The sequence below is a fragment of the Haliotis rubra genome, unplaced genomic scaffold, assembly GCF_003918875.1.
Source record: "Haliotis rubra isolate DU_JTF1 unplaced genomic scaffold, ASM391887v1 Scf8, whole genome shotgun sequence".
Classification (NCBI taxonomy): domain Eukaryota; kingdom Metazoa; phylum Mollusca; class Gastropoda; order Lepetellida; family Haliotidae; genus Haliotis; species Haliotis rubra.
The window spans coordinates 1,472,072-1,493,883 of NW_025767523.1; the positions used below are offsets into that span (position 1 = coordinate 1,472,072).

Genomic DNA, 21,812 nt, shown 5'->3' on the forward strand with positions numbered 1-21,812 from the left:
CCGCTCTCAAAAAGTATCCGATCCTGCTTCTCCTCATTTCCGACTATTTCTTATCAGAATGTTTCGGGCTACTTACATGTGACATTTATGCATATACGTTGCTTCATACAACGAAAGTTTCCTTCAAAAAATCCCGCGTACTCGTGTCAGTGAACACGCCATTTTCAGGAAGTCGCTTCCCGATAGTGATGTCATACGTACGTCAACATTGTTACATATTTGGTATTTTCACTGATGTGAGGTAATGAATGAAAATACACACGATCATTTCTATCCTATTGCTTACATTTTCAGTTCTAATGCTTCTTTCGTATTTTTACTTGCTTTTTTTAATGTCAGTATTTATATTTTTTGCTGTGAGACTAGACAGGAGACCAGTCTAAATCAATTGGCACCTATTACGTCATAATCAAAGGGCGGTAACTCTCGCCTGTTAAGCTCGGTAAACAAAGGCCTCATAATGGCATAACATTTCAGTACTTATATTGAGGGTTATATTTTCATTGTAAGAAAAATGAGTGTATATTTTCAAACACTGACATTAACTAATTGAAAAATTCCATTTTGTTTCACATAAGAATAAATGTGATGTTTTCGTGTACACTTCCCCATTTAGGATGTTGAATGTTGAAAGATCTCTGTAATTTCCTTTCCAGACTGAAATTTGTTTTAAGGCTTGTTTGGTAACTCGGTTCTGGTATTCTTTAACTCGTCATGTAGTCTGGATGTTTCTTCAACATAAGTCTGGATCCAGACAAGATAGAAGACGCAATGATCAACGATGTCGGTGGACATTCTACAGATCGCATCACTTAACGTCACCGCCCGATCCATGCAGTCGTCTCTTGTGACGGGAATGAATTGTTGACCCATGGGAAAGGCAATGTAGACGAATACGGTTTTCAAACGGTCGAACGTTACATTAATATACACACTTTCGTTTTGGGTGTGTTCTGCCGAGCATGATTCGCTGGAGCTGCAACATTGTCTGAGAAACGGGAACCAGAGGAGGAGACGCCTGAGTTTTGACTAACAGGTATTTCACTTCTGGAAACCTGAGTGGTGTTTTGCCCAGCAGCACTGCCATATGCCTGGTTACTGGATGGCGCTCTCGTCCTGAATGACGATGTGTTGCAGGTGGAGTCGGACGATGGGTAGGTTGGGGAACTGGATCCAGCATGTGCACCTCCGTATGTTGACACACTCGCTGAGGAGTACCTAGGGGTGCTCGGGGGTGAGGATGACGCAGGCGGATTGATGACTGTAGCAGGTAGTGTTGGAACAGGTGAAGGCGCTCTCGTCCCGAATGACGATCTGTTGCTGGTGGAGACGGACGATGGGTAGGCTGGGGAACTGGATCCAACAGATGCATATCCGTGTGTTGACACACTCCCTAAGGAGGGGCTGGGGTTCCTGAGGCCTGATGATGACGCAGGATTGACGACTTTAGCAGGTTGTGTTGGAACAGGCTGTGCCGGTTTTCGGATCATAGAGGGAACTGGAGCGGTCTTGGCTGGCGCACTAGCACTCGCAGGTGATCTTGTCACATTTCCAATACTTCTGCTTACAGACACGGATTCGTCAACACTTTCATCTCTGTACTCGACAAGGTACTCGGGATAGCACTGATTTCGCTCAAATATAACAAATATTGAAGGGTTGTTTATGTCGTTGACGCAAGAATCGTACAACACGTGGCCTTTTCTCGGTGGAGGCCTCGTGTAGCTGCTGTCTCCCAGTGCGTACTTACCAACAAGCACTCGGGCTAGGAACATGTACCTATTCCTGCCTTTGGTGTAACAGTGACTATACTTAGCGTCACGGGCGAAGTACGCCCCCTTGCCGTACATCGTGGCGTTCTTGCCGCTGACTCTGAAGTCAAAGTTGTTGATGCAGATGTTGTCGACCACGTCTAGAGTGTCTGTGCCGTGGAAGAGATGTCGCTCATCAATGCTCTCGGTGCTATGAGACACCTGAAGTGTCCTCTTCATACTGAAACATCACGTTTATATATTGTGATTTGTCATCGTTTTTATGCATCGATTAAATACAGTTTTGTATATTTTGATAAACCCATTTTCCACACATCTATTAATTCAAACAGAATGTGGTCTGAAGGTTAGCCCAGCATTAGTTTCGTTCAGAACTAAATGTGATATCAGTAAATGGAATGTTTCATAAGAAAAACACAGGATTATGATGCCACGCAAAAACCCACAACAATGGGTAAAATCTGTCAAAGTAACAATACATAACAGGCCCTAAAACACATCCGAGTTTTCAGAAAAGGTCACTGTCGATTGCCTTGAGAATGGCAAGACCTGGAACCAGTGTTGGAGACTGGCATAGTGATATTGCGAACTGGAGAACCCGTACCCACGGAGATCTGAACCTGAACATTTTCGGCGGTCTCGTACCCACACATAACATGTACCCACCCATACCACAGGCCCTCGTGGATTAAAAATTGCGAAGATTAAAGATTAAAAAGACAAAAATATTTTTTAGATGACCCCCGACACGAAATGCTACACAGTACAATGCATTATAATGTATTGTACTGTGAAGCATTTCGAGTCGGGGGTCATCTCAAATGTTAAAAAAATTTAACATCTTTAATCCTCGCAAAGACACGAGGGCCTGTGACCCATGCCTAATCAACTGGATAACTCGTAACTAAAAGTAAAATAGATAAGATTTGAAACATTAATTAATACTACAGCCTAGAACAAAATCCACCGCCATGTAACTTTTAAAAAACTTTTAGCGACGGCTTGACAGCAGCTAGCATTAACGTGTAAACACTCGGTTGCTCGTATATATATTGCATATTCTGTATGTACATGCTTAATGTATGGAACACCTCAATACTTTACCTGAGGAAATTGAGGCAAAGTAAAGCATTCTGCAGTCTGTATACTCGCTGCACTTGACATCTGTCCGCTGACAGAGTTTTGTAGATGGATGACATCACAGTGGTAAACTCATCGGAGCTTGTATTCAGTTCCACTTTTTCACTGTTCTGATAACGGTCAAGCGGAGCCCAGTGCGAGGAGACGTCAGTCGGTGGTACCGTCGCCGGGGACATCAATAAACTGGAACTGAATAACAGTTCTGTAAATTACAACGTTCTCGTATGTTACCACGCATGGTTGTGTGGTGCGCAAGTGGATTGAATCGTATGGTAAGGTAATGAATTTACGGACACAAACAATTGTCGTTTGTGAAAGCCTCAATGAACCTACATGTCTTACCACATCTTCTGCAGGTGTCGGGGCGGTGGGGTAGCTAAATGGTTAAAGCGTTCGCTCGTCACGCCTACGGGTTCGACAAACAATTGTCGCCCATTTCTGGTGTCCCCCGCCGTGATATTGCTGGAATATTGCTAAAAGCGGCGTAAAACCATACTCAGCCAGTCAGCCAGTCTGCAGGTGTCGAGCCTCGCCAGCAGACAAGGTCACGGGTCTTTTGTGAAAGGATTCAGTGGGCATACATGACACAGAAATCTTACCACATCTACTGTCGCCGTTTGGCATCGCCAGCAGACAAGGTTACAGATCTCTTGCGAAAGGCCTTAATGAACACTTTTAATTGTCAGTGAAAAATTACCACATCTTGTGGGGATGTTAGGTGTTGTCAGCAGACACAACACCCTGTCTCTAGTGAAGGATCTCAGTGAACCTACATATAACTGATTCCCCAGATATCTTACCACGTCTGTTGGCAGCTCCTGGCGTCATCAAGAGATACAAACATCGGCCTCCTCTGGACTGGCCTCCGAGTTAGAGTCTTCCTGTTGACCTGAACCAGAGAGGTGAAGTCCAGGCGGTATTCCTGATCTGCGATAGTGTAGAGGTAGGTGTTCTGTCCAGCCAGGTACTTGGTCTCCAGGGTCAGCTGAAGTTCCGGCTGTAGGAGCAGAATGATGTGGATGAGGGATGTTTTCATCAATATTTCCTCAGCTATACCTCTTAGTCTTATCCTGAAAATCCCCCTGGCCTTCACAAGGAATACCTAGTAGGTTTAATAAACATTCAGACGTCCTTTTCAGCAAACAGATTTTTGAGTGCTTTTTGTGAGGTGGGTTTCCAGTATTGTATTAAGCACAAACGACATCCTTATCATTGGGACTGGGCGCCATGTTGTTGAAACTGCCAAGCCAACATAGAGGTTTGTTTGGAACCCGCATTCTGATTGGTACCTTAGACCTAGCGTTGCCAGTCAAACAGGCAAATTGAAACCAAGGGCAGGTAACTTGCAACTGCATGGGGTAGTAGGTTATGCGAGGTAGAAAAGTCATGGCGGGGGTTAACGGGTGTCCTCTCACTTAGCCATGGTCAGATTCTGTCAAAACAGGTCTCTCACATTGCCAGAGTGGGATTTGGCTGACTAGGGTTAGTGTTTGATAAAACCTTGTCCAGATGAGCCATAGTCTGTATCAACAAAATGCTCAATTAGTGAGATTAGTGAAATTTGTATCAAAGTGAGATACATGTACATTGGTATTCTATTATTGGGTTAATGAGTTATGCCAGGAAGAAGTGTCATGGCGGGGCAATGCAAGTCATGGTTACCGGTATAAAGGGCGACCACTCTTTACTGTTGTCCTGCCAGTACCACACCCACTGCGTGTAATGAGATATTTCGTCAGTTCCGGCTTCCACGTAAGATCGGGTTGACAGTCGCCGGAAACTGAGCTTGTTGTACGACGTCTGCCCTGGTGGGTCAAGTATTTCTTCAAAGTTTACTTCTGTTGATGCAATCTCTCCATGTAATCGGACCTGGAAATTATATTACATTAGATAAAACTTTGTGGGTCAATCCCAAGCACAGAACAGAATAAATAGTGAATAGTGTGTCCTTCAGTTACGGTGAAATACTCAATACATACACAGCGCGGAATTCTCTGCCCATTGATGAAAGATGCACAAAAAGAAACACGTTTAAACTGGTGTAGGGCTCACGAAATCAAGATTGGAATAATGATTTCATTTCTGATGAAAGTTCTGTCTGACTTTTTCCGATCTCTGCGAACATTTGGACAAAAGGTACAGTGAAACCAACGCTCAAAACATAGCCCGAAATTTCATATGTGGGGTGGGATATCATCACGTGGAGTGACGCCGTTGTGTATTTTCACTGGAAATTTGACGAAGATATGTTGACATCTTAAATCATAACCTCCTTCCAAAGGCCCAAACACTGTATGAAGATAATTAGATTTTCCAGCATGATATCGACCAAACGCACACTGCGGGCTACACTAAACAGTGGTTGTCCGACGAAAATGTTCAAGTTTTAGACTGGTCCTGCTACAGCCCAGATCTATTTGAAAGAAGAAAGAATCATAAGTGTGCATTTTGTTATAAGATGTTACATGGCTTAACACCAGCGTACTTAACAAGATTAGCTCCACAAAACTCACTATTGCCTTCGTAATGCCAGAGATATTCAGCCAGAAAACACTAGACAAGTACAACACTCTAAATATTTTCTTCCATCAGTCATACAAGCCTGGAATAATCTCGACGAATCTGTTAAATCGGCGGAATCATTGTCTAAATTTAAATCACATCGATCTTACTAATTACACTCTTAATCCCAGAACTATAAAATACTTTAACTTTTTCCAAATCATCATGTCCAAACTGAGACTAGGATGTAGCGATTTAAACTTGCACCAATTCGAAAGACATCTAAAAGAAATTAGTTCATGCCAATGTAGCTTTTCAACAGAATATATCTCGCACTTCTTTATTTTCTGCCCGCTTTATAGTCATATCAGACATATCCAGTACCGCAATAGATTCTCTGATGACGAGACTAAGGTTTTGTTTGTTTTGAAAGTTGCCTCATTGAATTATATATCGCTTTTGCACAATCTTAATTTGTTTAATTTGTTTTCTCTCGGGAGAGGCATTAATATAGCCCTAGTTCGACCTGTTTGCCAATCCTTTTTGTTCGTTCTGTATTGTCTTTCTAATGTATTGTCTATTTTCTGAATAAATACTGTTTAAACCAAAATGTTCAAGTTTTAGACTGGTCCAGCTACAGCTCAGATCTTAACCTTAATGAGAATGTATGGGGACTAATGAAGGACAGAGTAAACCAAAAAGGACTAGAAATATTGAGGATCTGAAGAAAGAAGTGGTCAAAGATTGGGATACGCTGTCACACGATTTTTTGTACAAACTTTGATCGGTAGTGTACCTAGGCGCATTCAGTCGTGTGTTGCAGGGCAGGGAGGTCTCACAAAGTACTGAAAAGACTTAGACTGTAAGAGAACCATATCTCAACATATTCATTTAATTAAAACTTCTATAGCTTATATACATGTACGAAACAAAATATGTATACGTATCCATTTTCTGTCAACTACACTTCGTTTCGAGCGTGGGTAGATGCAATATGACAGTGATTGCTGTGACTAATGCAGGTCGAAGTAAATAAAAATATAGGAAAGACACACGGTTTCATTGCAGCTGATAGAAACATTCTTTTTTAACATTTTGAGTAAAATTACCGTCTCGTTGACAGTTATCGTTATGATATAAAAAAGAAAACCAACACAGATTCCCTCGTTAGGGGTCAGTAAAATGTTTAATGTTGGCCGCGATTAGGACCCCAACAGAAGTAACAGAGATGTCTATTCAACGGACTGTTATTATGGTCAGCTAAGTCCGGATAACAAAGCATTGTTCTCATTGCAAGTTGATTGTTGGGAGTAGTCCGGATTGTGGAGAAACCGGATTACACAGAGTCTGGATTTGACAGATTCCATTGTATTTGATATTTGCCGAAACAAGTTTCTCAATAATTTCTGGGAATACTTTTGTGGGAATAGGTTTTTGAGAGGCATACAGATGTTGGTATTCAAGTATAAGACATAATATCGTGGATGACAACGTCTTTATATTGTATACACAACGTTTCTGGGCTTCTCCTTGTGTTGTGTAGGCAATAAAAAGAAGCTGATATCCATAATATTTGGGGCGGTGGGGTAGCCTAATGGTTAAAGCGTTGGCTCGTCACGCCGAAGACCCGGGTTCGAATCCCCACATGGGCACAATGTGTGAAGCCCATTTCTGGTGTCCCCCGCCGTGATGTTGCTGGAATATTGCTAAAAGCGGTGTAAAACCAAACTCAGTCAGTCAGTCCATAATATTGTGTGGTATACTATATCACCTCAATACAAGATCGCAATAATCAATTTCAATTTAAGTTTCTTTCGAAATATTACACAAGCAAATATATATAAATTCAGAAGTAAAGCAGTATTTCCCCAGTATTTCCCCGCTTGGCAAATATGTTTCCTTCTAGATCGTTTGTTACTGTTCGCATGCGGCAATCACATGCAAAAAGTCAAATCTACAGAAGTGAGGAATGCAAAACGCCGTTACGCTTCGTTTTTTTCCACTTAGACATAATCGTTGTGGTAAGAAAGCCTAAATAGACATAATCGTTGTTGTGAAGAAGCCCAGTTAGATATAATCGCTGTTCTAAGGAAGCGCAGCTTAGAAACAATCGTTCAAAACAGAATGGACATTTAAACAATGCTTGTAAGATCTATTCATAGTCTAAAAAGATCCATCAGATGGCACTCAAAAGGGTAATACAAGCTTAATAATCAAACCAAAAGTCACTATTGATTGGCTGTGAGAGGAAGGACACCAGGGTTTGACACCAGATACGGTAAAGACCCCTTTCGTGATTTACGGAAAGGGTCGATTGCTGCTGAATGAATTCACCTCAACCTCTGTGCTGTTGTCATTGTCACAGAACGATTCCTCCACAATTTCCATCTCACTGTTGGACAACAGTTTCCAATCGCCAATGTTGACCAGGTACTGCCACACATACGGAGCCTTCTTCTGGTGGTGGACACGAGGACAATAACAAGTGCCCCATATGTATCGTTCACACAGTTCCCTCGCCCCTCCGGTCAGGCCTCGTCTTACACTCTGTACTGAAACATCAGTCACATTCTTTATTGTTTAATGATTTGTTTATCTGCCTTTGCGTTCACTGTTAAACGTTTTGAATGTATTTGTTTGTTTCTTGTTAAACGTCCCACCACGTTTTAAATGTAAACATATACAATACATGTCCAAATATACAGTTTTCAGAATTGTTATAGAATCATGAACGGTAGCTAGATTTGGTGAGTTACCTCCAAGGACTTTCAGGATCTAAACAGATGAAATTTGCCATTTTACAACAACTTCAACGGTCGGTACTGGTCAGTCTGAATGTGAACACGTTAAGCTGTCAAAGACAATCTTAAACAGCCCCCAGAAAAGTTACTATATGATTAATTCAAACGAAATTACGTATTTAGATTACAATATTAACTTACAAAGTTCGTATGAATTAATGCAGGATTGCATTAAATCGACTCTCGCGCCCACTACTGGCCGAGCATTATTTCAAGCGAACCCCATTGACATGATAGAGTTATGTCCCTTGGAGAGTTCTTTACGAATACTAGACCGCCTCCGTGGTGTAGTGGTTAGAGCGTCCGCCCGGAGAGCGAAAGGTCGCGGGTTCGATCCCCGACTGCGTCATACCAAAAGAAGTTAAAATATGGTACTTTTTGGTCCCTGCCTGGCGCTCGGCATTAATGGGTACAACAAGGACTGGTCGGCTCGGAGTCAGTATAATGTGTCTGAGTGGGGTATTCATGCTTCACTGCGGCATGGTATCTCAGTGGGCTAGCACTATAAGTCTTGGCTAGTACAAGCAGCCGCACATACCCATACACACGCATGCACGTCGTCATATGAGCGAAATATTCTCAAGCGCGACATTTAATCCAATTTCACCTCACCTCACCTTTACGAATACGAAACTTGTGATTGGAACCAGTTCGGCAAACACCGACAACACCCACTCTCCTACCCAGAGTTCCATGCGGTCAGCCAGCATAGTACATTATGCTGAGTCATCGCTGCGCCGGTGTGTGCGACAACACCGTGTGCGGCAGTTTTCTATGTACGGAGCAATTGTTTACATTATGGCAAGTGTGATCTATTTGGAAGTATTCGCCTCGAAGTTTCAAATATCGATTTCAGGCAAGTCGTAAGGGATAATAAGTCTTTTATTGCATCAACAGGAAGCTTAAATGAGTGTGTATGCCCCAATATATGCAATACAGGCCAAACTATTGTAGAAAATATGTGACATTGTGCCTTTAATATCGTTAACAGGTTAATCTCACCCGTGACTTCTGTACATTCATCTGTGTTTGTCTCTGATGACGTCACACCTCTTCCCCAACCCCTGCTTCGTCCTCTGCCCCTCCTTCGTCCTCTACCACGCCCTCTTCCTCTCTCAAAACCTTGTATTCCTGTGAAAACGCTCATGTCGATCGTCTGAAGAAGATATGCACTGTTTGCTGAATATTCATGCCAAAATAATTTTCGCCACTTTTAAATCATGCGCGTCAATCAATTTAATTTATGCTCATACAAATATCTTTCAAATTAAGCTGAATATGTCATTGATATAATAAACACAAACATGTTCTGTTTGAAAGAAAGTGCCTTGTTTGGTGTGTTGCTATTCCTGTAGAGAAAAAAGTTCTTTATCACTTTCGTTTCAAACAAACAAACAAAAAACAATCGTAACATTAGATTCCCACTTTGGCGAAACATGAGGCCTGAGAAACGTTTATGTTGCTTTTATAGCCTTATCTTACGAAGGCGTAAAGTACTCAATGAAATAGAAATAAAATGTTTGAAAGTTAAATATTCTATTACTATCGTTTTTCCCAAATTTGGTTTTTAACACTTTTTGTGAAATCCTGCGAAGTAGATGAGTTTACAGGAGAGCGAATCTTGTCATTTTATCACTTAACCTTTCATCAAAGTCAAAATATACGTGTCTGATGCTAGTTGTAGTATGCAAATGAGATGTGTTCCGCGTACATATTTTTTTTATACCATTCATCCTTTATTTCTTTTATCCTAATTGATGTACAAAATAATTGATTTAGGGATTTTCTTGGTACATTTATTGTGCCTGTACTTGTTGAAAGTTTACAATTTTAACACTTCCATTCTTAGCCTTGATTGTCAACTGCACAACCGCTATGGCAACGCATGTGCAAATGCATCTTCCGGTCGAAACTGTGCTGAAGGTAGTTGTAACTCGCATTGTTGATTGTGACGTAAGCTATGACATGTTTCTAGAGTTGCTGATATTATGCAAAATTTATATTTTTACCTGTAAAATGGTATTTTGGGTGATGATAAAAGGACCAAATTAAAAGGCTTAATTGAGAAACTAAGTTGAAACTAAAGGAAAACTGATTTCTATGGATAGTCAACTTCTTTATTTCAATGCGTGCGACGTTTCGGTGTATAGGTACTAACACCGTTACCAAGCAAGTGAGTACCCACACCGAAACGTCGCACGCATCGAAATAAAGCAGTTGACTATCCATAGAAATCAGTTTTCCTTCATCTTCACAACTTCTAAAATGCCTCTCAAAGAAAATAAGTTGAAACTACCTATTTTAATGAAGTAATAAACAAAAAACGTTTTATTTCTATTTCTGGGAGGACTTTAGTTCAAGCAACGGCCGGGTTCGCTTCCCCATGTATAGTTATTCTATCTTTTAAAGTGGCAAGTCTAGATAACCGTCTGTTATTTATACTTTTTAGAAAAATATCATTTAAACTATTAATTATTAGCTTAGAGACTTGTGCAAGTCTAGAGCCTACGTAAAGATTTATTGAACAGACCTGTTTGTGCACTTGAAAACAACATGTGCAATTATACGTGAAATCAGTACAAACTATTTACGATTTTATCAAAATGAAAATGGTAGTGGCTATTTTTCTTTTCAGTTATGGTCAATCACGGGAATCCAGAGCTGTAATCTAAATATAGATTTGTGACACTCACTAGTAGGATAATAGGATCATGGTTACAGGTTACATTAATCAGTTTCTGACGAACAAGCGAAGCTGGTATTTCCGCGCGTCCGGTAATTCTGCGCAGCTGCAATAGCGTACTTCCGTATCTAATTTAACATCGTCTGCTGTCACATCTACGCTTGAAATCGGGATATTTATAAAGGGACTGGCTTTTAATCACTAAAGGTAATTAAGTACTAGTAACAGTAATTGACAGATAAATTGACAGTTTTATGAAAATTCGTTTTCTTCAGACTTTTAAAACTTTTTCATCATTATTTATAATTGGATTTAATATGAAACACTCTTCCTTACATTGATGAAGTGATTTTTGAAAATAATCTGGCCCTAATACGCGTCCATACTTCAAATCTCCAGCTGGATGTTATGCGCATCAGTTGCAGCGCAGAATTACCGGACGCGCGGAAATACCAGCTTCGCTTGTTCGTCAGAAACTGATTAATGTAACCTGTAACCATGATCCTATTATCCTACTAGTGAGTGTCACAAATCTATATTTAGATTACAGCAAGCGATGTCGTCAGAACGCTGGTAAGGTCAACCGTACAGCATAATGCAACGTTAGAATCTTATATATATAATGCATACCAGCATGTTTAGTCACGTAAACCACACAATATTTGAGACTTTAGTTGCCGTGTTGCGATCGATGTGCTTAGGTGCGCTGAATTGCCGGACGGCATTGTATATGTAGTGTCTGTCATGGGACGTTACTCTTAACAGTATCTCCTAGGCCTGTTACTTAATTTTGTACAAACAACATATACAAATTATTATTAAAGGGGGGGGGGGAAGATTGATTTTGTACATGCAGGGGGAGATCATTTACTTTGTACATAATTTTTGATTTTATTTATTTATTTATATATTTATTTATTACTTAACCGAGGGTTTTGTTTCAGGCGCACATTTTCTTAAGGATTTATAGGTGAACCATGTGCGAATTGCGCTCGCGTGGCCGAAGATCTGCGTACGGCTATCAAATTCAACGGAAATGTAAAATATTAAATTTCCTATCCGTTGGTATAAATATAAGTGCAAATACCTTTGCGGTTTGAGAAATAGTCACTGCTAAGTGTTGTCCAAAATTTTGTTGTGCGTATTGTGTCAAATATGGCGACATTTACGATGAAGCCTATTTTGAAAGGTCTTTTACAGCACTTTAGGCTAATTATGTGTCCCTCTGGCACCCAGGGAGTTAACCCGGCACAAATATAAAGCAAACATAATCTGCGCGATTACAGATCAAGATTGAATTTAACAGTGCAGTCAGATCATCAATGATTATGGAGCTACACCTGACACATATATTTCTAATTTGCATTTTTCTCTGTACTCTCCTAACCAAATTTGAAGTGATTTCGACATTTTGTCAATGTAGGACTACAACCTTACCCGCAGGGCGCTCTTGTCCGACAGAATCCGGCTGAGACAGTAGCAACGGGACCCTCTCAAAAAGGACAACCGAAACTACCCGTACTTCCGAGTATGTGAACGGTTGTTATATTCTTGGAAAACGTCGCTAATACTATAGTAAACATTCAATAATCCATTCCTGACCAACTCGTGTTATTCCGGGACAAGCCGTCTCCTTGGTGGTTACGGAAAGGGGCGAGTGGTGGTGAATGTCAATAATCGCGCTTCCTCGGTTAGAAGCTACGTGCAGCGACAGCGCGTTCGCAGCACTATAAAGCCTGTTGTCCCTACAGCGGATGTTAGATAGCGTTGATAATTAGTGTAAACGCTGGCGTTTAACTATTAATAAGAAGAAAATGTTCTTCTTATTAACATAGTCTCATAGGCCATATGGCCAGATGTTATATTTTATATTGAGTGGTTTAAGGTGTCTATGTTTGTGTTATATATAACATGTGACACACAACTAAAAATACTTTCTTTCTTCTCCATAACCATACGTAAATGCTATTTGTAGTCATGTAATTAAATATACAACACTCCATTGTTGCTTACAAAGCTGTGTTATTTTATTTACTACTATCTGTTTTAGATATAATGTAGTGTCTTGTGTCTCATATGCCATATTGCCGGATGTTATATTTTACTGAATGTTTTAAACTGTCTATATATGTTTTATATATAACATGTGACACACCAATAAAAATATTTTCTTCTTCTATAATATGGCAGTCAGTATTCACGGTGCTTGGCTTCCTACATCTATACACAGTTGCGTTGTTTACATACATACATACATACATACATACATACATACATACATACATATACATACATACATACATACATACATACATACATACATACATACATTACGTACGTACGTACGTGCATGCATGCATGCATGCATACATACCATACATTACATCCATCCATGCATGCATACATGCATACATGCATACATACATACACATACACATACACACACACATATATATGCGTGCGTGTGTGTATATGTGAGTAACTTTCGATAGGCAAACTATGAATATCAGTTTGATGAAGTTCCAACTCATACGGATCAAACTTGTTTTCATGTCCATCACAACTTAGCAATCCAGCAGCTGCATTTCTTACATGGGCAGGAACCTTCTTTGTTGACCTTCCTCATTGTCCCTATAAGCAACATCAGCATTTTCTTCCACCTGTTCAAGGTAAATAATCAAGTTGTGAAGAGCGCAAGCTGTTATAATGACACTGGGAACCTTGCCCATCAAATCCATGTCTAAGTATTTGAGTCTTCTCCGTGTACCTTCCATTAAAGCCAAGCTTCTTTCAATCACTGATCGAGCTGAAATGAATTCTGTAGTACTTTCTTTTCTATGTCGCTTAAATGACCATTATATAGGGTCATCAAACTGATCTGAATTGGATACGCACCACAGCATACGATGTGGGAATGAATTTTTTGGCAAGAAATCTGGTCGAGCAAGATGTAAAGTCAATGGGCTGTTCGGGACATGCGGGCATCGTGAACTGAGCCAACCTACCCAGCCACCGTAAATGTCCTTACAACGCAATGTTTGAGTGAGTGAGTGAGTTTAGTTTTACGCCGCACTCAGCAATATTCCAGCTATATGGCTGTGGTCTGTAAATAATCGAGTCTGGACCAAACAATCCAGTGATCAACGACATGAGCATCGATCTGTGCAACTGGGAACCGATGATATGTGTCAACCAAGTCAGCGAGCCTGACCACCCGATCCCGTTAGTCGCCTCTTACGACAAGCATGGGTTACTGAAGATCAATATTCTAACCCGGACCTTCACGGGTACGCCAGTGTGATCACACACTGCCTGAATCTTCATAGAAGCTGTACCAGCCTGTTTATGTAAGTTACATTACATCAGAACTCTGTTCTGATTAGGTGGATCCATGGGTACCTCTGTGCAATCAATAGCACCGACTGTATTAGGAAAGCTTCACCTTTCTGCAAATGTTTGAATATTTACAATCGTATCCTCCTTTAATGGCCATTTGATATATTCATCTCAGCTGGGCATTCTCACAGAAGCTTCTAAAGATCCTCTGCAGCTGTCCCCTCTCTATGCCAAACCGGCCCCCAACACCTCAAAAATACTCCTGATTTGCCATGGTCCACAGAGAAGGTAAAGTTTTCTTTTATAGTGTTAATGTCCGCTTGGTCTGTAACGATGCATCAAACTATCGATGCATTGCAATCGTTGTATCTCGGATAGCAATTAATCGACGGTAGAAACGAAAAAATATCGATGCATCGATAGTAAGTAAGACTATCGATAGTTTTAGCAATTGACTTCCGTTGATAAATGCGCAGCGCAAAATACAGGATGTTTGGGTGTAGACATGCAGCTTCACTGAGCTTGTTTGAACTGTTTACTTGATCTGGGTTTCAAGTTTCTTGTCAGTTATTAAAAGAGACTGAAACTACTTCATCATGTTTTTATTTCATATAAACTATGCATTCATTTGGGAAATGACTTGAAATGAGACAATTCAAGGAGAAAAACACTATTGCAATGGTATTGCAATAGTCGGTAGCTATAGACTATCGCTGTCGCAATAGTATGTTGGACTAGTCACCCCTACTGACCGCCTTGGAGATGTGCCAGCAATATGTCCCATTAACACATAAAACAATATTATTGTTCTGATTAGCTTGAGTAAACCTATATGAAACAAATCATTTTATTGAATGTTTTAAGATGTGAGCAAACATTGCAAATGAGACACCAATTCACGAGAATTAGGATTTCCTTTCAGTAACAATACATACATTTTCAGGAATTTGTAAGACTGTCAAATCATGGTTCTCAAATTCCTGAAAATGCATTAAAGTATTATTCTATTCTATTCTATACAATAGGGTGTACACTGATGGATTTGTAATTGAAGGACAAACAATCATACAGATATATACACTGTATGAGTGACGCAGCACACCTTGTTATAGCGAAAACGTATGATTCCTGGGGAACTTTACTGAGGAAGTGTAAACCCAAATATAACATATGTTACATTGGGAAAATATTCTAAAACGGGAATAACTATTTCTATGTGCGTATTCATCCTTTGTTTACTTACAATGGTTGCACGGATCCCCAAACATACATCAAACACGTTTGGAAATCTAGTGACACTTTCATTTAATCGCCGCCGACTGCTGGGTTGTCTGGCTATGAATGTAGATCCCAGGAATGTGTACTTGTATAAGACGAGTATATGGATGGCAACTTCTTGTTTATTGTATAACGCCATATGTATGTACTTGTTAGTTAAGGCAAAATGGACCAAGTGGTGAACTCATTGTCCTGATGGGTTGATGCTCATAATCTTAATCACTGGACTCTCTGGCCCAGACTCTGTTATTACATTACATCATCACAACTGTCATATATTGTCGAGTGTCGCTTAAACAAAAAAAACTCAATGTTTCCATATCATGTATCTGAGGCGCACATAAAATCTCCTAATCCTCCTCTCCAGCGCAAGTTTTTTACGAAAGTTACCTCCCCTGCCGTTTCTAGGGAGCGTTATTATTTGTAACAGATTATCCAACCTCATAAAATGGTTCTGATACAGGCGAAACTCTTCATATACTGCTGGTTTTCAAGGATAGATGAACAGCTCTGCCGCTAAATGTTTTGCTGTAAATGTACACACGTAATTTATTTGACGTAGTTTCATTTGGATTTAAGATCAATAACTGAGTTCTCCCTCTCACGAATTTCCCAACATGGCCACTCATCCTTCACAACTTGCAGTCGACATGGAACTAAAAAAGGTATCGTTTGTGTCCACGTTAACTGATGTACGAGAGATACTTTAAAAAACGATCTAAGTTTTCTTATATGTTAAACCTTAATTCTTGAAGTTCAATCAATGAGGTAATTATTTGGAAATATTTGATTTGTGTCCAATTTTCGATCGTAATGTCATGTACTAACTTGACTCTGGTGTTGATGAACCTGTAACCATAGTATTTTCATATTCTATGGCTTTATGATTTCCATCAAGAGACCTCTAAATTACATTTTCGTTTTCAGCCGAAGTTGGGAATTCTTTTTTTTAACGAGATTAATCTTACAAATAGATGTGGTTAAAATTATTCCACAGAACACGCATGATCACAATTGACATGCCGAAATGAAAAGTAAAACAGCATGATATATAAAACCCAACAGATCGTGTCAAATAAGAATGGCGTATATATAACTGAATTGATCATTTTGTGCGCCATCAAAATTTCCAAACATTATCAGAGCACGATACGTTGATTTACGTTTCTATGCAATGAATGCGATGTTGCAACCAAAAATGTAAATGTTGGATTGCTGTATTTCGATTGACGGCCTATACCCAATCTGTTGATGTCCACCAACTAAAACAACAACAACAGCCTAAATGCTGTTTAATCATGTGTCCTCATGAGAATTTGCAACTGGATATGCTGATGAAAGGTCATGCAGTGCATGTTATGTGTCTGTTTTAATTAATGAAACTTCATAACCTCAACAGGCTTTTCAAGAGATGCAATCAAAGATGATTGCAACAACACAGCAACTGAAGATATCAGATGCCCAGATTGAGACACTGAAGAGGACCATGGCACACTCAAAACTGGTGGACTCAGAGATCTCACAGCTCCCTGGGGGAATTAGAGTGTATGAGGGGGTGGGGAGGATGTACGTACTCTCTGTCATCATCCAGGGTGTAATTGCAATAAAGGGGGAAACATTTATGGATATCAGCTTCTGTACAACAAAGATTTGTTTGTTTAACACCACACTGAGCAATTTTCCAGTTTTACACGGGCTGTAAATATTCGGGTCTGACCAGAAAATCCAGTGATCAACATAGCAACTGGGATGCGATGACATGTATCAACCAAGTCTGTGAGCCTGACCACCAAATCCCATCACCCTTCTTACGGCAAGCATGGGTTGCTGAGGACCAATTCGAACCCAGATATTTATAATGAGGAGGGCGTTGTTTCGGAGTATATTCTGACTCCTTCATCAGATCATCTGTTCCTCATTATACAACAGATGACATCCATAAAATTCCCCCTTTGTATGTACATGTATTCAGTGTGCGAAATAGTTTCCAAATTTTGCTAGCCAGTCGGGCTAGCTATGCCTGAAAGTTACTAGCTCACAACATAATTCACTAGCTCGAAATTTGAATGTAGAAACTAAGCAAAATATTACAGAAAGGTAAACTACCATCATTTATCAGGCCATAATCTTGCATGATTTAAAAGTGTATTATAACTTAACAAGTCGGAGAGAGTGATATATTTAAGAAATGGCCCCATGAAACATCATCAGCCAGTTGGGCCAGTGACTGTGGAGATTTACTGACCTGACTGGACTGACCCAGTGGCTATTTGCACACTGCCTGTATTACTTCTATTTGCTATTCAAAGGTTCGTAACATGCCTCTTTTCACCCAGAAGAGCATACCGGTAAGGATGAGATGGTAATTTGGTTTACATGCAAGAATCACTCAGGACTGATAATCCATTATTCTACACAACTCAAAAGTTATTCTAGTCAATATAACAAAGAAAACTTCTTGAAGCTTTTGTGGAGCTTATTACTGTCATTTATTCATGAACATGATGAAACGTTGTAAACCCATTCCAATGGTCTGATGGATTGGGAGTCCACATGAAGAGAACTGACAAAAGATGTTACTTGTTAGCCTGTCTTGGGCTCAAGTTTTAGAGGTAAACAAAGAGAGGTCAGTTTGTTGTCAGTATACTTTGTCTGAGTCAAGTATCAGTGTAATGTACGTTTGACAACTTTTATGAGTACTGTTATTATTCAGTTATTTAAATATTATCTCAAAACATCGTTACTTTACTCTTTGACAAATTTTGATGTGGACCCGTTGCCGAAGAATGTGTCCGACAATTTATTTTATTTAATAACTTTGCATGGGTTAATAGTACTACGCCGAGAATTTTTCACGTGGGGAAGAAAAACACAAAATTCACAAAATATAAACTGACACAGAATATTTCCGGTTTACAGTATTTAAGTGGACTAGCACTCTGAAGTCAGCATTAGTACAAGCAGACCCAGACCGCCTCCAGCGGTGTAGTGGTTTGAGCGTCCACCCGGAGAGCGGAAGGTCGCGGGTACGATCCCCGACAGCGTCATACCAAAAGAGGTTAAAATATGGTATTTGTTGGTCCCTGCCTGGTGCTCGGCATTAATGAGTACAACAAGGACTGGTCGGCTCGGAGTCAGTATAATGGGTCTGAGTTGGGTATTCATGCTTCACTGCGGGCAGGTATCTCAGTGGGCTAGCACTATAAAACCAGCTTAAGTCTGGGCTAGTACAAGCATACACAAGCTCGGACCAAGCATCCTCGTACTTTAACTATAATAGTTCAGGGCGAAAGTGTGACCATGTATAGTGTAATAAAGCACACTTTCGCCCTGAGCTATTATAGTTAAAGCACGAGGACGCCCGGACCAAGCATCCTCGTGCTTTAACTATAATAGTTCAGGGCGAAAGTGTGCTTTAATACACTATACATGGTGGTAGAGCGAACTGTATTTCTTAATTGTAAACTTGAAATACTTATTACAATATATTTTGTAATATTTGATACATGACTATTGGATCAGCAGCATCTTTAAAGTATAAAGTTTTTTAACAAGTGTAGAATCTTGTATTGTGGCACGAAAACTCACAGTTGACTTGTGCTGTGGTGTATCAATTTACCCCCAGTGAATACCTTGTTGGCCTGGTTTGTAAAATAATATAACATCTCCACTGTGTGATGTACATCGTCATCATTTATCAAAGATTTCTTTATTTTCAGGTTTCTTCTTCAACCATTGGATGTTGTACGGTCAAATCTTACAAAGAAAATCAAAGCATCTGATGAGAAAATTAAAACAATAGAAGTAAGTTTCTAAATGATATCTAAATATATTTGTTGCAAGATGTGTCTTTTTTGGAATGTCCTTATACAAAATGTCAATGTAGTTGTAATATCTTTAACCATATGACAGACTGACTGATTTTTGCACGTCTATCATGTCTAGGGCCTCATGAGTTGGGATGAGGATGACCACGGATATTGACATCTAACTGATTTGTTATTTGTGTTGAAAAGATTTGTTAGATACTATATTATGTTGGCATATGCGTTCAAGCCATTTGTAGTGGAATTAGATCAGACTAATTATGCTTTGATGGTCAGTTGTTTTGATTCACATTTAGAGTATATCACAGGATCATAATCCATCCATTGGGTAGCCTAGTGGTTAAAAGCGTTTTTAATGGGGTTCGATTCCCCACAAAGGCCAACCATTTCTGGTGTCCCCGCCCGTGAAATTATTGCTTAAAACTAAACTCAGTCAGTGTCAGTCAAAATTTTTATAAAACGGCTGAGCGCTAAATGCATTTTTCTTAACAGTGTTCATTTTTTTAGTGGTTTTGTTGATTTAAATCAATAAAATGGTCGTATAAAAATTGTCATACACAGTTTGGAGTTAATTCCCTATATTTATTGATGACAATTAATGAAGGATTCCAAATATAAAATCTACGGAACTTATAGCCAATCACATGCTTAGTATAACATCAGGATTTTCTGATTCAATGATGGTAGACCTTTCAACCGCATGCATTTGTCAAATTTGGCATTTATGATCAAACCTTATTACAAATAATATTATAACAAACTGTTTATAACAGAAGTGTGAAGGGGAAAGTGGTGAGGAATTGGGGATAAGGAATTATTTTTGTGCTTTAGTGGACTGAAATTTGATTTAGCTTGTAGATGAAAAAGTCACAAGCAGTCTTTTGCTTGTGCTTGTCTTTAAAAGGTTAAGTTCTAATCCTGATCCATGTCATACGAGGTGACTAACTGGATTGGTGGTCATGCTTCATGACTGGTATGTCATCACTTCAAACTCTTGCAATGTTGCTTATAATATCAGTCACTGGTATCTCATATTTTGACTTGCATATTTACAGGTGATATAGTCGACTTTGGGTTAGAAAAACAAACAGTATTTCTGTCATTCTCACTGTCTATTTTTTTGTCCTGGCCCTTATTCTCGAAACGTTCATAGCCTTAAGAATTCTTAACTTTGATCGTAGCCAATGTGTTAAGAGTGGGCTTAAGAAGTTTGTAGAGCATATTGAGTTTTAGATTTCGTTCTGACTTAACTAAAGTAATTTTTCTTGCAGCAATAGTACTCAAATTACATGCTCTTCCTTTATGGACAAATAATGGATGAATAATGGACAAACATGGTTCCAGTGTACACATTATTGTTTAATGCTATTTCAAATCACTGCATTAAATATATTTAAATCACTTAAAAATATATGTCTCTTTTTTTAAACATTCACAATCATAACAAACACTGACTAATCTTAAAGTAAAAGACCTACATGAAACTGAAAGTGTTTTGAGTTCAACCAAAATAAATAATGTTCAAATCTTGGTGTGTACCGTTACTAGTACATAATTTCTTTCAATCATATTTGTTTCTGTTGTAGATTAACAAAGGCTATCTGGATAAAAGCCTGAAGGAAAGTGAAGACAGCTTGAGAGAGCTGGTGTTATCAAAACAGCAAGGGAAATAACTCCTACTGTCTTAATGCAACAAAGACTGTTCACCCTCTTATGAAACCATCATGTCTCTTGTGTTGTTCATTGTGTTTTTTGTACCTCATTTATCTATACATAATATTAAAAATAAAACATAGCTCATCGCCTCATTCGTTTGTGTACCCTTTATACTTTTGGAATCAATCAATGAATCTTTATTCCCAGTACTGAAAAGGCCATACGCCCATTCATTCATTCATTCATTCATTCATTCATTCATTCATTCATTCATTCATTCATTCATTCATTCATTCATTCATTCATTCATTCATTCATTCATTCATTCATTCATTCATTCATTCATTCATTGAAACTGTACAAGATTATGGGGAGGGTCCTCCAAAAATGTGACAAGAATTCGGGAAGTGTAATTATTTTTAGTACATGGGTGCATCAAAATCATTTGAACCACCCTCCCATGAAAGGAATGCCCTGCCCCAAAGGGAAATATTATTCATGACCAACAAATGTGAATTTGGTTTTCCCCACACTTTTCGAAATATCTAAAACTGTAACACGACAGTGGAACATTAGGAAAGGACTTAACATATATTCGAACTCAGGTACTATATGTGACGAGTCGACGCCTTAACCACTGGGCTACCCCACCACAACTACATGTCGTGACCGTTTATATTATAACGCCACACTCCGCTATATGAGTGCGATGTATTCAAATCGAATCTTGATCAGTTGATCGTGATCAATACCGTTAGCAATAAACACACCCATTTTTAGATCAAACAAGTCGGGGGCAGTGGGGTAGCCTATAGTG

At 39.3% G+C, this 21,812-nt stretch overlaps 2 protein-coding genes across 2 annotated transcripts; one reads left to right on the forward strand and one right to left on the reverse strand.

Moving 5' to 3' along the window:
- Window positions 1–279: 279 nt before the first annotated feature.
- On the reverse strand, window positions 280–12,430 carry LOC124261425 (protein mono-ADP-ribosyltransferase PARP12-like). Its single transcript, XM_046695746.1, has 7 exons — window positions 12,336–12,430; window positions 9,218–9,371; window positions 7,749–7,966; window positions 4,575–4,781; window positions 3,713–3,909; window positions 2,877–3,101; window positions 280–1,992 (listed from the first exon to the last, which is right to left on the reverse strand). Exons 2-7 carry the CDS (start codon window positions 9,360–9,362, stop codon window positions 918–920), a joined length of 2,067 nt encoding a protein of 688 aa, XP_046551702.1. The 5' UTR covers window positions 9,363–9,371; window positions 12,336–12,430; the 3' UTR covers window positions 280–917.
- A 3,603-nt stretch (window positions 12,431–16,033) lies between these two features.
- LOC124261464 (prefoldin subunit 1-like) lies at window positions 16,034–21,143 on the forward strand. Its single transcript, XM_046695779.1, has 4 exons — window positions 16,034–16,177; window positions 16,912–17,078; window positions 19,232–19,316; window positions 20,926–21,143. The coding sequence occupies exons 1-4, from the start codon at window positions 16,130–16,132 to the stop codon at window positions 21,010–21,012; spliced, it is 387 nt and encodes a 128-aa protein (XP_046551735.1). The 5' UTR covers window positions 16,034–16,129; the 3' UTR covers window positions 21,013–21,143.
- Window positions 21,144–21,812: the final 669 nt, after the last annotated feature.

Bases quoted from the DNA above. Each gene is read 5' to 3' on its own strand.
- LOC124261425 (XM_046695746.1), bottom strand. From the start codon at position 9,362: ATGAGCGTTTTCACAGGAATACAAGGTTTTGAGAGAGGAAGAGGGCGT. The intron at 7,967-9,217 runs GTGAGATTAACC...CTGATGTTTCAG, and splicing joins TGAATGTACAGAAGTCACGG to TACAGAGTGTAAGACGAGGC. The intron at 1,993-2,876 runs GTAAAGTATTGA...GTGATGTTTCAG, and splicing joins CTTTGCCTCAATTTCCTCAG to TATGAAGAGGACACTTCAGG.
- LOC124261464 (XM_046695779.1), top strand. From the start codon at position 16,130: ATGGCCACTCATCCTTCACAACTTGCAGTCGACATGGAACTAAAAAAG. The intron at 16,178-16,911 runs GTATCGTTTGTG...TAACCTCAACAG, and splicing joins TCGACATGGAACTAAAAAAG to GCTTTTCAAGAGATGCAATC. The intron at 19,317-20,925 runs GTAAGTTTCTAA...TTTCTGTTGTAG, and splicing joins AGAAAATTAAAACAATAGAA to ATTAACAAAGGCTATCTGGA.